Source organism: Pseudorca crassidens, chromosome 3 (assembly GCF_039906515.1).
Source record: "Pseudorca crassidens isolate mPseCra1 chromosome 3, mPseCra1.hap1, whole genome shotgun sequence".
Taxonomy (NCBI): Eukaryota; Metazoa; Chordata; class Mammalia; order Artiodactyla; family Delphinidae; genus Pseudorca; species Pseudorca crassidens.
In genome coordinates, this window is record NC_090298.1 from 30,377,374 (window position 1) to 30,394,744 (window position 17,371).

The 17,371-nt window shown below is 41.4% G+C and overlaps 1 protein-coding gene across 1 annotated transcript in view; it reads left to right on the forward strand.

Moving 5' to 3' along the window:
- The first annotated feature begins 1,074 nt into the window (after positions 1 to 1,074).
- Positions 1,075 to 17,371, forward strand: part of SLC1A3 (solute carrier family 1 member 3) — a 75,041-nt gene continuing 58,744 nt past the window's right edge. Inside the window, exons 1-2 of the mRNA XM_067730528.1 lie at positions 1,075 to 1,232; positions 2,840 to 3,111. Of these exons, the coding sequence (XP_067586629.1) occupies positions 2,931 to 3,111 (181 nt within the window). The 5' untranslated portion in view covers positions 1,075 to 1,232; positions 2,840 to 2,930. The remainder of the gene's footprint in view (positions 1,233 to 2,839; positions 3,112 to 17,371) is intronic.

Sequence of the window (17,371 nt, forward strand, 5' to 3'; positions counted from 1 at the left end):
GATTTGCTAATAAGGGAAAAAGACATACTTTCTTGCTGGAAAACAGACACAAGAATTAAGCAGATTTTGCATGGGGAATATGAGATTTAATAAACAGGAATACAGAACTCTGTAATTTTTGGTATGAGTTTTGTTTCTGTTGAACATTTTTCTTCATACTAAACAAGTTCTAAGTTTTGGAGTTGAGTCAGGCTCAAAAAAATTTATTTTTAATTTTTAAAAATCGACTTCACAATCTATTTCCTTCTTAAGAAAGGTGGACTACAAGTGCAAGTTATATTCTCAAGGCAATGAGAATTTTCTAGTTCCTAAAAATGATGGGGCAGGAGGGGGTGTGGGGGACATTTAGCCTCCTTTAAAATTGAGGCATCTGTCTGCACAGCAACTTATCTTTTGAAATTACCAAACTTCAAGTGTGCATTTATACCCTTGGTCTTAAAATGCTTTTCACTTGAGTAGTTTAGCAAAGATCCTGGCATCTTTGTGCTTCTTACCTTTTTGAATCTTTGCAACACAGACGGTGAGCTAACTTAGATTTGCTATAATAGAGTTTAAACTGCTAAAATAGAGGCATGTTTCAGCTTGTGTTTTGAGTAAGTTTAGGCAAGGTTAGAGAATTACAGTAAGTATTTTTTTTTCTCTATACTTGATTGCGTTCCGGGTCTTCCCAAGAAATGTCAGTTATTTCCCCAATTCTAAAAAGAGGGACTCTTTCATAACAGTTGTACAACCAGGCAAAAGAGCACACTCTCGTGTTTCCTTAAGGGGAGGAAACCTGCCATTATGTGAGATAATTAACTTTAGCCTCAGAAAAGTCTTCTTTGAAACGTTCTAATCAAGACTTCAAGCTTTCTGAGTGTTGTGTGCGCTTTATTCTTCAATTCTTCCTGGTCCCGGTTTTGCATTTCTAATGAAAGTGAACTGACAAAGCTGGAAAAGTGGTCTAAGGAGCAAAACAAAGCCAGCAAGCATGCCTCTGGTGCGCCAAGATTAATCAATATTCCAGAAACCTCGGCTTTCCCCCCTCCTTCCCTGTGGTGTTTTCATTTTTCCCCACTCCCCCTTTCCCGGGCACAGACTCCGCCCCTTTTCTTAAGTTGCCCCGATAGTAATTTGCAGTTTCAGAGCACATGCACGCCTTGCTCGCTGCGTTTTGTTGCTCCGCTGTACCTGCTGGGAATTCACCTTGTCATTGCCTGGGGTATCTTCCACCCGTTACAAAATCAGAAAAGGTAAGTCTGACGTCCTGTATTCCTGCTGGGCTACATTTCTCGTTCCATTTCTCTGCCAGTGTATTTTGTTTCCCGAGCAGAGGAGTAGCGAGAGTAAAAGCTAGCCATTTTGGTAGATAAAGTCCATGTTAGTAATTTAATGCATTGAGCGTGTGGTGTCTATTTACGCCGTGTCCTCCCTTAATCTGGAGTTGAGTCATTCAGGGTGGATGGGGGGCAGATTGTGGTTCGAGCTCTAGAAAAGAATCAAGGCTGAGCTGGTCTGTTTTAAAGTGACTGGTAAAGGGAATCAGAGATTAGTAGGAGAGAAAAAAATGTGGTCTCTCGCGTCTCCTCTTCTTCACTTCTCCCTAAACTTTTAATCTGCTGTGAAGTCTTGAGCGAGCTGTACGTCTTATTATCACTGACCCCAAACTGCAATTTTATTTAAAAGTCAAAACTGTTAAGACTAGTTTTTTTTTTCCGCACCTGGATTTGCCAAAAGCTTCCGAGGAGTCTCTTGCTTTCTAGCTACCTCCTACATGGACGCACACACTGGCTTTTCGCGTTGCCAGATACACACGTCCACAGGCACGACTTGATTTTTTACTTGGATTTATCATGGGAAAGGTTACGGATTAGAAATCTTGTAAAACAGCAGGAGGAATCCCTTGATCTTTCAAAACAGCTGATTTCCACCAAGGAGAGATTTACTTAGATATATTTGAATAACCTAGGAGCACTTTAAAGAAACTAGAAACCACACGCTGTAACGTTTGGAATGAAAATTGAATTAATCTCCTCATCTATTCTAGAAATCCTAAATTTTAAAATACTGAGAAGTGGGTGATAGTTTCCTCAGAAGACGCCAGCATGTTTGCCACAAAGACAAATGCTACTTTGTACTTCTACTTGGGACCAAAATGAAGATGAATTATGATTTCAGATAATTTATAAACGTGCCCAGTGCACTTAGCTTATTTTATGAAAAAAAAAGAAAAGTTACCACGTGAAAGGGTCAAATGTATTTCCCAGGGCCTGTGGGTACTTGTGTTCTTTTCATAAGCATATTTACTAGTTGATATTATCGTGTTTTTTTCTTAATGCATAAAGTAGTTACTTTATTATATATAACAGCAACCTCTGACTGTGAAATCTCAGTATCTTAATTCATTTCATTGACCTGGTTATGCCTTTGCCATGTATACAACATGAGCCATTAAGTATAATTACTGAGCGTTTCCTGTGCGTTTAATTCAATTGGACATTTATTGAGGGCGAACATTGTGCAAAGTACTTGGCTAGGTTCTGGGGGATCGGGTGGGGGTAACGGTGCTCAGTCACACCCAGCTCTGATGAGCCCTTTTATAAGCTTCACCGGAGAGGGAAGGACAAATGTTTAAAAATGTAACACAAGTACCTGCTCCTATATTCTGGATTTATGCACATGTCTCACACGTGGTTCAGTAAAATATGCACATTCTAGCCTTGAGATCTGGCATTGCCACTCTCCAGCCCTTGATTCCTACTGAGATTATGCAGTTTGCCAACAGCTTCCCCTGGTGTCGGGCAGCCCTGATTTCTCACCCCTGGAGGCTGTAATTCTTGTCTCTTTCTCTCTCGTCTAGTTGTGTTCTTGAACACCAAAGAGGACTGGCTTTCTGGGGCTGATTCCGTGACATTGAAGTTCAAAGAAGAGACACTCTGCGGAAGTAAAACATGACTAAAAGCAATGGAGAAGAGGCCAGGATGGGAGGCAGGATGGAGAGATTCCAGCAAGGGGTCCGTAAACGCACACTCTTGGCCAAGAAGAAAGTGCAGAACATCACAAAGGAAGATGTTAAAAGTTACCTGTTTCGGAATGCTTTTGTGCTGCTTACTGTCACTGCAGTCATTGTGGGTAAGTCATTTGATAACTGGCAAAAAAAAAAAAACACAACTAGATCTTGTTTCTCGGGGGCATCTGACTGCCTGGGAATATTATCAGATGAACTGATTGTAGGTATTCAAAAGGATAGCCCAGGCTTTCCTCTGAATCTGAAGATTCTCTTTTTCCTTTAAATGACAGTCTGTTGGCACATTTGGAGCAACATGTGGTAAAACACGTGGGAATCTGAAAGAATCTCATTAGGCATTATGCAAATCAATTGATTGTGTGAAGAAGGGAAATAAATCAAATGTTTCTCCATCTCACGTAAGGATAAAAGACGATAATTTAATCTTAAGACCTGAGCAGTTAAGTAACAATAGAAACAAGCAAGTGCTCTAGATTTGGCCAAGAGGTGATCATTATGCAATGTCACTTTCACTTAAAACTAATGTACACCATTGGTATACCCAGAATGAGACACAGGTCCCTAATAGTAATTATATTCTAACTGGCGCTGACTTGCAGCTGAATATCAACACAGACATAGAGGCCGAATCTTTTCTGTTTGTACACTGTCTCGTCCAGTGACTGGGAAAGGTAAATTAGGGGAAATGTAAACACAGATCCCTCATTCATTGCCTCTAAGTGTCTGCCATAAGTAGCTAAACCTTTTTTGAAACATTTCAGTCTCTTACTAATTTAGCATTGTTGACAGCAATCTGTACAAATAAAACATTATTGTTTTGTTTGATTTATTGGTATCTGAAATTATCGTTCATTATAATTAGCAATTATATCTGCTACTTGTAGGTAGCATTAATCTTCCTTTAAAATATAGCTGAAAAACCTACTTACTCAGAATTTTTGAACCAATATAGAAATCCTTAGGCTGGTAAACAGATAAGCCAATGTCATGCTGTAAAAAACACTATAACTTAAATTTCTACTAATCTGCCACCTAAAGAAGGCTTTAATCTCTACCTTGGAGTTTGCCAAGATCACCATCAAATATAAGAGGTAATGACAATAAAAACCAAGAAAATTCTGTAGCATGTAAATATAATTATAACTTTATCTCCAAAAATAGGATTCTTAGATTGCAGACAAATAGGAATATAGCAGAAGAGTAGTTTGTCACAAGACTTTAGATATATTCCATTTCAACATCTTTGGCTCCTTTTAGTAATTGTTGGTGATTAATGACTCTTCAATTAATTCCAGAGATGTTCAAAAAGAAAGTTTCCTGATTGACTCAGAGAAGTAATGGCTTCCTTTAGGTCTCCAGGTTTGAATATCTTCCCGGAAGAAGTATTTCAGTGCTGTATCATTGTCTTGGAAGTTGATGTAAAATACAGTATTCTCATCTCGGTTTTTTTCTTTGAATTACAGTCATTGTCAAGCCAAGTAATAGCTGTGTAATAATAATTGTGAGTGATTAGACAGCACTATTCCAGCTACTTTCTAGGTGTTTTGCTTATATTAGCTCACTTAATCCTTAAACAACCTTATGAAGGCAGTGGGTAGGTATGATTACTCTGATCCTCATTTCATAGTTAAGGAGACTGAGCACGGAAAGATCAAGCAACTTGCCCAAAGTCACGCAGCTAGTAAATGCTAGAGGTGAAAGTCAAACTCAGGCTGTCTAGTGCCAGAGGCCATTCTCTTAACCACTCTGCCATCCCAGCTCAGTGCTCTCCTGACTAGCTGACATCTTGTGAGAGTTGCCAGGAAGAAAAATGCTGCCATGTCTTGGTAGAGGCCAATTACCAAGCAATGCTACATGCATTCACATAGCTTTGTCATTTTGCTACGTGATTTACTCAGTTAAACTCAGCAGAAAACGTATAATTCTCCTACAAATGATTAAGCTGCATTCCTCTTTCATTTAACAAATACCCATTTATTTTGCAACCCTATACGTATAATAATAGAGCTCAGTGATACTGGAGTATGTTTGGAAAAGATGCAGAAACATTGATTCAAAATGGTGTTCTAGACACAAGAGTTCCATTTCTGGGACAGAAATGTTTCAGGTGAAGAACACAGAAATGGAAAGTGATAAAACCTGAACATGGAAATCAGATCAATGGGGAAGGAAGTTCTTAAGTGATTACAAAGAAATAATATCTCTGATAGAAGGAAGATAGTGGCAGGATTTAAGAGTCCATTTTCTCTATGAGTTCTGGGATCATTTCCTAGCCCAAAGAGGACTTTCCCTAAGATTTGTGAGAATTGTGATGAGTTGGCTGAGCTGGGGTAGATAACTTGGCAGGATGCCCTCAGGGTTGGCTTTACTAATGGAAACTGAGGAGGTAGAAGTAACAAGAAGAAGGCACTAACAAAGAAACAAATAAAGAGGTCTCATTGACAGTCAGACCACTGAGTCTACACCAAAGACTTGGAATCTCAACGTAGTAGCAAACAGATTTAGGAGAGAAGGAAGAAGCCTTCAGCTATCTCTTGGTGCCTCTTCCACTGAGGGCCCAGTGAAAACAAAGGCTCATTTAGCTTGCCACTGGGTACCATGTCTACATCAACCCTAAAAGAAATAATAGGAAAAGGACATGTCTGGGACATCAACTCTCAAATTTATTTGCTGCAGCACAAGGAAAAACTGGAAAGACACTAGGAAGGAAGAAGAAAAGAGTTATTTTCTCCAAAGATGAAATGACAAGAAAGAACTATAGCTATTACTTGGTTTTCTTTTTTAATTTTAATTTTTATTTATTTATTTTAAAATTTATTTATTTATTTAGGCTGCATCGGGTCTTAGTTGTGGCATGCATGATCTTCATTGTGGTGCATGGGCTTCTTTTTAGTTGTGGCGTGTGGGCTCTAGAGCACACAGGCTTAGTTGCCCTGTAGCGTGTGGGATCTTAGTTCCCCGACCAGGGATCAAACCCATGTCCCCTGCACTGAACGGTGAAATCTTAACCACTGGACCGCCAAGGAAGTCCCAATTACTTCATTTTCAAATTCTTAGGTTTTGATCACTTTTACTAAAAATGACTGGGAAAATCTACGTAGTGGGGTGAATTTTTTGTTCAGTCTGTTTTCTTTCATCTTTTTGAAATAAAATAAATGTGCATTTCGTGTGTGGAAATAGAAGCTAGAAATACAGAGGAGGAGTAGAGACATGTTGAATCCATATATTCAAAAAAAGTAGGGAATTGTAGATATTTCACTACCAATCCCTCTACAAACACAGGCATAGAACCACATGTGCAATGTGATGTCATTTCTATGCAATGACATTTCTAATGTCATTTCTAAGCCATGTCAAAGTCTGAAAGTGCCAGACTGCAAAGCCCATGTAACGGGAGCAGGCTAGCAACTTGAAAGAAGGCAGTGGTAAGTGCTAAGTCCCTTTAAGATAGTTCATCATTAAAGCATTTGATGAAGTGTCTTCCAGGGCTATAGCAGACAAGCTGTCTGACAAAAAACACACTGAGAAGAGTGGTCACTGCCTTTCTTCCTCTGGGAAGCACTTTCTACTTCATACTGTGGTCAGTTGTGTCAGAGGGACCTCAGACATCTCCCTGAAAGAAAGAAAAATCCTTTGTCATGTTCAAGTCACAGAATGTCACTCATCTATTATCTGCTAAATAAATACATTTTTTTTAAAAGATTCAATGCTATTCAGCAATTTAACAAATATTGGATGTTGTGTATCTGGCTCTATGCTATACAATGTGGCATCTCTGCCCTCAGGTGGTTTAGTGGGAGAGATGGATGAAAAGTGAGATGACAAAGGAATATATGGGGTTCAGAGGTAGTAATAGAGAAATTCGTAACATTTTTTGAAATGAGATTATATTGTATATACAGTGTTCTATATCGTATATGGTGTCTTTCTGTGTTGGTACTTTAGACGTTCTACTTTGTTATTAACAACCACATGTGGAACCATAGGTGTGCCACGTGGTAACATTTTTAAAGTGTGGCTTTTGAGGAAGGATAGATCTGGATTCATATGCCGGCCGTACTTAATCACCGTGTGATCCTAAAGAAGGTGTTTACCTGTTCTGAAGTCTCAGTTTCCTCATCTACCGTTACATGTATAATATATATTGTGGACACTTACGTGGTGCCAAGCAGTGTTGTAAGTGTGGTTAGTACGTTAGCTTTATTTAATCCTCACAACAAGCCAGGGAGGGAGGTATTTTTATTCTCATTTTATAGATGAGGAAACCGAAGCTCAGATACTTATCCCACAGTTGATGCGTTTTGACCGGGATTCAAATCCACCATTTTGGCTCCAAGTTCATACTCTTACCCACCACAGCGTTCTGGGTGCTTGGTCCCTCCTCTCAGGAAATGTCCATTCTTGTTATATTACACCAATTAGCTAAGGATGTGCACTGACACATCAACAGGAGGGGTGGAAAGGAGAGATTGAATTGAGAATTCAGAACAAGGGTCACTCCTGAGTCCTGGTGGCTGATTGCATGTGAGTTGACAGAGAAAGTGGATTGCAGGTCAATGGTCTGATTTCTGGCTTGGGTGACCGGGTGGCTTTGGTACCATCAGTCATGGTGGAACACAGGAAGAAGACGGGGGAAGTAATAATGTCAGTTTCGGACATGCTGAGTTTGAGATGTGGGCTGCCACGGCAGTGGAGATACAGTGCAAGAGGCTCACCATAAATAAAGATTTGGAAGGTAGCCTTACCATCTCCAGACTGAATGAAGACAGGTTCTGTCTTTGAGGGTAAACGAATAACGATCAATGCATCGGGTTATCCTACTGCATAAGCTACTCTGTAAGTGAGTCTATTCTGAGAGCAGTATTAACTCTGGGGCCCTTCTTTATAACTAGAAGGAATAATCTCCCAGAAATGCTGTAGTGGTATCCTGAGCCTTGGACATGTAATACAATATCCAGCCGAGTCAGTTAGTTCAGCCAAACAGGTTCATTAATGCGGTGAACTATCAGCTGCTGCCTGGACCCAACTAGCCAACTGCTTGAGTTAGTCGCCCCCATGCTGACACCTTTCAGCTTACTAAGAGAAGGGCATCTCCACCCAGGTTGAACAAGAAGAATCCAAAGAATGGTGAACAGATTTCTGGGTTCAGATTTCCAGTTTCTTCAACACTTCCTGGAAAAGAGAAGGAGCTTCCAGAAGCTCGGGGCAGCCCCTCCCCTGGTGTTACCAGAGCCCAGCTAGTCACTGTCACTCACAGAGACTCCCTGGGCAGAGGGCTGGGCTGGAGGGTGAGCTAGGAAGCAGTGGATTCATAATGCTCTGCTCTGGAGAAGTGACATAGGGATAGAAAAATTGTTGGGGACAGCAATAGCAACTAGCCGACTTGCATTAGATCCCAGCCCTCCCTCCCACCGTCTCCAAAAGCACTCCAGAGAGCTGCCTCCTGTCCTGGGGATAGAGTCCAGGACTGAATAGGGGAGTAGATCAGAGCCACGGATTCTGGAGTCAGAAGCTTAGGTTTATGTCCCATTTCTGGAACTGATCCTCTGTTTCTTCATGTGTAAAATGGAATCATGACAACACCTCTGTGCCAAGATTCTATCCCAGTTCTGCCACTTACGACCACGTAACCTTAAATAATGTCCTTAAATGCTTGGCGGGCAAAGTGTCCGAAGAAACCGTCAGCCCTTCGTCTTTGGCTTCCATCTGTGCTAGGGCGTCAAGTGAAAATACACGCGGGTTTGAGGATGCTGCTCGGCCAGAGGACTGAGAGCCAAGGGTGAGGGAGGACCGGGTGTGGGAAGGGGAGAAGACGGTCACCTGCTTTAGGTCTGGAAGTGTCTTCTATTTCCTTGGCTAGAGGAGGGAGCCAAGAGAGTCGTAGGAAGAGACTTAATAGTTGTAAACGGCTTTGAGAGGCAGAGATGAAAGTCTCAGTGTAAGTGACACCGTCATTATCTGTCCCTTACCTACCTGGCCTCTTGAGCCAAGCAGAAAGTAATCCCCAGGCAGCTGTTATCACAACACAGACTGCTCAATGGAGGGAGTGATGTCTCAGGAAAATGGGAAGTTGCTGAGAAAATGGTTTCAATAAATGTTGTAACATACTCAATAGTGCATTTTTGTTCGTACCACTCAGGACCCATCAGAGTTCACCACCTCCCTGGTTTCTCCTTTTCTCCAGCATTTTGGTGTCTACTGTTCATTAATTGTTGCCCCCATCAGAATGGAGCCAAGCAAGATGAGGGGTTCTAGAAACTTGGAGAAAATGTTGCTGGTTTCTAACAGAGTTGGCAAAGGTTATTTTGAAGTAGGGGGTAGAAGGCTTAATGTTGTTCTAAGATTGTCTCTGGATTTTATTTTGCTCTATTTTCTTCCTGTTAATTCAGATAATGAGAAAACTGAGCAGGCAATTTCAAATTTGTTTCTTTTTCAAGTAGGTAATCAAATAAGTATGTGTGTTCAGGACAATTACCTGCAATAATAATATCTTCCATTGTGGCTGTGTTACAGTTTACAGAGTGCTTTCCCATTGCCCTCTATAGCAATGTAAGTCCATGGCCAGTTCATCCCCCCTTCTGATTAGTATCTGTGAATGTCTGGAACACAGCTGAGAAAGCGCTGAGAGTCTAAAGGTCTTGCTTACAGACACAGCTCTGCCATCAGCTCCCTTTATGATTTAAGACAAATCTCTGGACCTCATATTTCTTCACCAGCAAAATACATTTGGACTAATGTCTGCCTCCAACTCCAAAATTCTATCATTTAAAGTCTAATTTGTCTTCCTCTAAAGCTGAAAATACGGAATAAGATACATGAGGGTTTTCTTTTCAGCCCATGATGCTGTACCATTGCAAGGACCTTTTTCCTGAACTCATGATCTCCCAACTCATTCTAGCCAGTCTCTCAAATCTATGAAGCAGCTGCCTTCTCTTGCTTTGAGTTCTTGACTGTCAATTTCTTGCCTCTGGGTGTGGTGGCCAATGTTTCCTAAGCAATGTTTGAGGACACAACTGAGGCACACCTCTGCAGAGCCACTCCTGCCCTTCCATCTTCTGTATAAATCAGGGGGTGAAAATTGCAGGCCTTTGTTTTTGCTATAGAGTAAACAAGGTTGTCAAGAGCCTACGCTATTTGGAAGAGGCAACTGGAATTTAAGCACTGTCTTTTCCAAGCTTTACATTCCAGGTGTTGAGTTCTTGATATTTATGGAACGCTGGGGTACCATCATTCACCAAGTATTTGGTCTGACAGATAGGTGAGCTATATCATTGCTGTGAGATGTGGAAACACACAGAGGACTTCAGGGCACACACTTTAGCCATTGTGCTCACCGAGGATAAAAATTATGAGTTTTATGTCAAGCTTCAGTGCTATCAAAATGGCCCAGAGCTTATTCCCTAGACCAAGAATATTCCCATCACTAGACCCAATCAAAAATGCACTCAAGGGCTTCCCTGGTGGCTCAGTGGTTAAGAATCCACCTGCCAATTCAGGGGACACGGGTTCGAGCCCTGGTCCGGGAAGATCCCACATGCCACGGAGCAACTAAGCCCATGAGCCACAACTACTGAGCCTGTGCTCTAGAGCCGGTGAGCCACAACTACTGAGCTCATGTGCCACAACTACTGAAGCCCACGTGCCTATAGCCCGTGCTCTGCAACAAGAGAAGCCACCACAATGAGAAGCCCGCGCAGCTCAACAAAGAGTAGCCCCCGCTCGCCACAACTAGAGAAAAGCCGATGCACAGCAACGAAGACCCAACGCAGCCAAAAAAAAAAAAAAAAAAAATGCACTCAAGTGGTTTTGAAACCAAAAAGAGAAGAATAAAACCCCCAAGGCTAGATAAAGGAAGATATACCCTGGCTGAATTAAGTCAATGTCGGGGAAAGGCACTCCTTTTTTCCCTCTGCGTATCTTATCAAAGAGTTGAAGGTAAATTTAGGAGCAGAGAGTTGAAAGGTACACTTAAGTTTTGAATTTCAAGACTGAGTCCCTGTCTCCTGAGAGGACAACTTCATTCTTCTTGTCCCCAAAGAGATTTCTCCAGTTCTCCAGCAATGATTCCAGGTCACAGACTGCTGTTGCTTCTCAGAGAGAAAACAGTGGGCTATTAGTGAGAGCCTTTCTATTCAAAATCTTGTAAGATGAAGCTCATTTGTCCCTAATGAGAGTAGAGATGGACAATTACTGCCCTTCTCACCCTGAAAAGATGGCCTCTTCTTTTAGACACATTGCATCACTGGAAATTCCATTTTTAAAGCAAGAAAGGCAAAACCCCAGAGATCATGTGCTTGCTGCTCTCTTCAGTGTGTTGATGAATGTGAAGGTAAAGCCATCAAGAAGGAAATTACGAGTCTTTGAAGAGACTGCCTATGACCCAAGTTGCTTTCTTTTCTTTTTTCTTATTTATTTACTTTTGTCTTAGATTTGCTTTTTTAAGGCAAATGAAGTAGACTTGTGCATAAAGCTGCGACTCAATAAACTTGCCAGGGCTTTGTAAGTTCTGGCATCAGGATGCTTTCCACAGCATGACAGATGAGGAAAGAGCATACCTTTGCTGAGTGGTTTACAATGTGAGTTTTCAGCTCTGGTATACTTGTAACTCTGGCTAATTGGGTGAAGCAGCACATGAGCCTATAACGACTGAGTTCAAAGTTTTTTCAGATTCACTTCCTTGTCTCCAGAAAAAAAGCCTTTTGGTCAGAAAGTGATCCACTCAACTATAAATCTGAACACGCTAGTGTCCCCCCTCTCCATGACCCAAATTAAGGAAACTCATTGTTAAAGCAAATTAAAGCAGATTGAGGACCAAGCCACCCAGACCCAGAGTGAGTTTTTAGAAAGATTCAGGCATTTAGCAGAAAAGATGTAAAATAAAATTCAGTCAGATTTTGTTTTTAATTGTGGGCCATGTTTGTGTGTATATTTATTTTGTTATTTTACTTATGAAATAAATAAATCTACGTTGCCCCAAATCAAAAAGAACAAAAATGAAATGAAATGAAAGTGTCACACCCACCCAGATCCCCCAGGGGTCCAAATTGTTTTGTTATCTGTTTCTTCTGTGACTTTAGAGTTATTTTATCAGCATAAAAATAAATTCATATTTATTTTTTTATTTATTTTTGCCTTTTACAAATTGTACCATAGTATATATAGCTCGCTTCATACTTTGCTTTTTTCACTTTACAGTATCCCTTGGATGCCATTCCTTACTAGCACATAAAGAACCACCTCATTCTCTCGAGGCTACATTGTATGGGTGAACCATACTCTATTTAAGCAATTCCCCATTGATGGGACACTTAGGTTGTTTCCAACACTTTGATATCATTTTTCAAATGGTATAATGAATAATCTGGGATAAAAGTTATTTCACCCTGGTAAAGGATATCTGTGGGATACATCCCTAAAAGTGCAATTGCTGAGACTAAGGGTATACCCATGTGTGATTTTGTATAGCTAATTTATACCCCATAGGGGTTGGAGTCATTTACTCTTCCAAATTGTGAGATTTAAAAGAGTTTGCCCCAATGGGGCTGCTGCCACAGGTAGAGATGAGTGGTCTTTGAAGTTTGTGTGGGCTGGCAAGCATATGAAAGACAAGCAAAGGCACAGGGAGAACTTGGAAAATTTTAAATATATTTCATTTCCAGTTTCTACTCACAACTGTGTATATTACCCAGAAAGGAAGGCAAGAGATTCTGGTGATTTCAGTTACTATTTCTAAAATAGATTTTTTTTAATGACAATGGATTGGACATTTAAAGACCCGTAGGATTATTTATAAATTATATTACCCTTTCACATAGTCTATGTTAGTGCAGTTTTAAGAAGAAAGCACCAGGCTTTTCAGAACTCCAAGGTTCTTCCGGTTCAGTTGTCTCTCAGTGTTGCATACCATGCAGATTTGAGTCTGCATCTGTACCGTGCCTGGTCATCAGTCACCCACGGCTGGTTATCTGGGCACCACTGGTGGAACAAGGCTGGAACAGGTATTTCCCACCTCCAGCAACAGGAAATACCAAAGGACAAAAGAATGAGCCAAGCCAGGGCCTCTGAAGGATGTGGGAACAGAGGAGTGGGGGAGGGTTGAAAGGTTGACTCAAACACAGAGTAGCTTCTCACCAGGAAATGCCTGGAAGTTTGAGCTGAAACAAAAAGCCAGAGACCAGCAGACCTCTTGGGCAGGTAAATTCTCCATTTTGCCCTTGGCTTCTTTATAAAAATGAGTTAATGGAACTTTACATCCAGCAGCTTCATCAGGCTGGCATGAGACAGGCTTTTAACTTCTCCAAATTGGGCCACGATCTAGCCAAGTTCTGAAACAGAAACTTTTATTTGATCTCAAATAATTATTGAGTACCTGCCATAATAACCGTAATGGCCAAATTGATAAAGCATTTTATGACTTACTACAAGCTTTCGTAGGCATTATCAAGGACTTTAGAATTCATTAGAAGAAACAAGATGAATGCATATAAAACAGCTAAGATAATGCTCAGAATATGGAGCAGAGAATATTAAAGTTCAAGATCATAGATACTGCTTTTCTGATCTATTTCTCCCATTATTCAGATTAAGAAGCGGGCAGGGAGGGCAAAGAGATTATGTGACTTGAAGATATTAGCTGTGGAAATAGGCAGATCTAAGTTTGAAACCCCATTTTGCCAACAGCAGTTACTGGCCGTGTAATCCTGGACAGATGGCTTATTTTTTCTAGGGCTCAGTCTCTTCATCTATAAGATGGTGATATTAAGTCCTGTAGGTTTGCTATGAAGATTCAGTCATTTAAGTGAAGTATCTACTAGCGTAATTTACTGGCAGCCTCAGGCCCAGAACCCTCATCTCTGACTCCCAGACTATGATCTTTATACAGCATCACACCTGCTGTCTTTCATACCCCCAAAAACCTGTCTAGTGAGAGAATTAGGAATCGAGAGCTATCACTCCTAGTTTGTGAATCTAGAAACCTGAGCATATGAGAAATCATAGTTCAGGCAAGAACCAGTTTCCCACATCACGAGAGAAATCAGAGTTTGGAGTGCAGGAGGGAATCGGATTCACGGTGCAACTAAGCAGTTCCTCTGCTCGGGAAACTGTTCGGGAGACAGCAGCTGGGGGCCAGGCCTAGAGACTGTGCAGGTCAGACAAAGCCCTTATCATCCTGTGCAGCTCACTTGGTGTGGTGGAAACTGTGACCTTGCTTTTAACCAATAGAATATGGCAAAGTCAATGGATGCCACACCTCTGATTTTATTACATCATACATTAGGTTGTTGTGAACTTGAGGCAACGTAGTGCTAGTTTTTTGTTTGTGTGTTTGGTTTTTTACTACAAAAATGAAAAGACCCTAGCTGGGAAAGAATAGTATTTTGTCACATAAAACCAGTGGTGTGCTATCAACAAAAATATTTGATACTATTATATCTTTGAGCCATGTTGCATTCAAGCAGACAGCATGGTCTCCTTTCTGGCTGAAGATCTGCAGGCCAAGCTTTTTCCCAGTAGGAGTTTGAATGGGCTTTGACTGGTTTGCAATGTAAATGCTAGAAGAGCTAGTTAGCTCACCTTGGGTGGTGGGCCTTTGGTAGTTTTCTTACAGCTGGCCTCAGAATGTGAGATCTTCCTCTCAAGATCAATGCCAATATCACTTTTAGATTCTCTTTTGACATCTGAGCTCTTTGGGGGCCATCGTCTCTTTTCCTGGAGAATTTTGCATTGTGAGTAATAATTCTAGAAGGCTTTGGTCTGCCAATCTGTTCGTGACAGAGTTTGGAGATAGGGCGGGAACGTTAGTAAAACTTTACTATTTCAAACGCCAACATCCACCAAAAGTTAAAGTGGGTGATTTGGTCTAAACATTACTTCAGATTGTGCTTCATTCTTTTACTCTTAAATATTTTCTGGCTTCTTAATATTTTCAATAATTTTTTTCAGATTAGATATGAACCAAATTCTTAAAACAGGTCTTTAGCTTTAACTTGTGAATGTCTGGCCTTCAAAAGTGAACCAGCAGGGCTTCCCTAGTGGCGCAGTGGTTGAGAGTCCGCCTGCCGATGCAGGGGACACGGGTTCATGCCCCGGTCTGGGAAGACCCCACATGCCGCGGAGCGGCTAGGCCCGTGAGCCATGGCCGCTGAGCCTGTGCGTCCGGAGCCTGTGCTCCACAACGGAAGAGGCCACAACAGTGAGAGGCCCGCGTACCGCAAAAAAAAAAAAAAAAAAAAAAAATAGTGAACCAGGTATGTGTTCTTTCTGAGGCTCCAGGGTGCACATTGTGTCTTAGTTTAGAAAGTGAAGTGATATTTAATCTTCCAAAGAAGTATTTGTTGTATAGACTCCCCAGGGAGAAACAGTGAACCCCTGAAGGACTCTTTTCTTGAGCTTTCCACATTAGGGGAGAAAAAGTATTTTTTTTCTCTCTCTTTTTTTTTTTTTTTTTTTTTTTTTTTTTTTTGCGGTACATGGGCCTCTAACTGCTGTGGCCTCTCCCGTTGCGGAGCACAGGCTCCGGACGCGCAGGCTCAGCGGCCATGGCTCACGGGTCCAGCCGCTCTGCGGCACGTGGGATCCTCCCGGACCGGGGCACGAACCCGCGTCCCCTGCATCAGCAGGCGGATGCTCAACCACTGCACCACCAGGGAAGCCCCAGAAAAAGTATTTTTAAAAAATGCATCTTTGTAGCATTCAACAAGGACGGTTAATTTTGATCACCGTAAACATTTTTGTTAAGATATTTCCTAGATTCTAGAAATCTTGTTAAAATACCAAAATAAGAATACTATGAGATAGTTGGCTGAGAACGAGCAATTTTGACATTGCTCGTGACATCTATGTATTACATAATGTCACCAAGATGCCAACTTTGCAAAGTTTGCTTCGGATCTAACAAATCCTGTTAGGAAGTTCTTCTGGATTTTATGGTTATTTTTGCAGAGTAATCAATAATAAAGGATCTGTTCTTTTGCACTAAAAATCTGGTAGCCATAAAAGTTTTTATTAGTTCTGGGAATATCAATCAATGTGCTTAAATAAGTGCCCACTAATGGAACTCAGCTCTGCAGAGGCAGTGAGTTGCTTTACTGAAGGGAAGCAGGCTTCCCTCCACCCTTCTCCCTCTAACTGGTCGAAAGGGCAGAGTGGAGAGGGCTCTGAGAAGTCTATGTATCAGGCTGTGAGAACTCGTTTTCAGGGAAGACTCTTTTCGTTGCTGGGCTCTGTAATCAGAAACCTGAATTGCTTACCCAGAAAAGCCATCTTTGCATATGCAGAGCATTTCCTCTTAACTTGATGCTGAGAGCTGGCTGACCTCAGCACACTGGCTTCACCTCTAACACTGCCTGTCCCAGCAGAAAGCTGAAGAAAAAAATGGCTTTTGTTTAGTCATTTAACAAATGAACTGAAAAAAAGCTAGATGTGGACTTCATTAAGTAAAATCAACAAAATCTTTCCTCAACTTAAGCTCTATATTTAGTTAAGCTAATTCAAAAGAGAATGAAAATGTAGATAAAATGTTGTGTCCTAACTTAGGCTCTTTAAATTCGCACCATGTCTACTGAAAGGCCATGAGTACAGCATAGTGGGTGAGGGTCTGGGCCCTGGAGCTGGGTATGAAGCCCACCTCAGCCACTCAGCTGACCTTGAGAAGAGCTTGACCTCTCTCTACGCTGACTATGGCTCCGACTTATACAGGTTTGTGGTTTTGGCAGTTTACCTACTTTGTCAGTGACTGGTTCTCCATCTGTGAGATATGGGTAGTACCAGTCCTGGCTTCCATGGCATCTGTGCTTGTGAGAACTTGGCATCTTGCATGTGCTGAAGACTGTTCGCTGTTGTCATTAAGCATGAGAACCTGAAGCATGTTTTCATTTAATGTCTTTCCCACCTTTGTTACTGATGGTTTCCAAGGATTAAAATGTGTGCACTGGAGGGAAAAGGCAGGCTACTTTAATTAGTAAATTCTATATACATTTAGTTAAATCATTCCATGAAAAGGGACTTGGTGTAACCATTTTAAACAGTGGCTTGATACTAATAACCATATCGTGGGATCCTCAAAAAGTAAGTGGACCTGTGGAAGGTTCCGAAGGTGCCTCTGGGACATCTCTAGCAGATCCAAGGTTAGTACTCAAGTGCTTCTACGATTTGGGGGGTTAGAGATGCTGAAGACCCAGAGGCCAGGTGCATTTGAGAACTGTCTTCAAGCAAGCTAGTGGAAAGAGCACTGGCTTTTGTTTGGAAGCCCCCGGGTCAACCACTTACTAGCTCTGTAACCTTGAGCAAGTTAACTAACTCCTGAGCACCAGCATATTCATCTTTAAAATAGATATGATAATACCTACCTCATAAAGTTGCGAT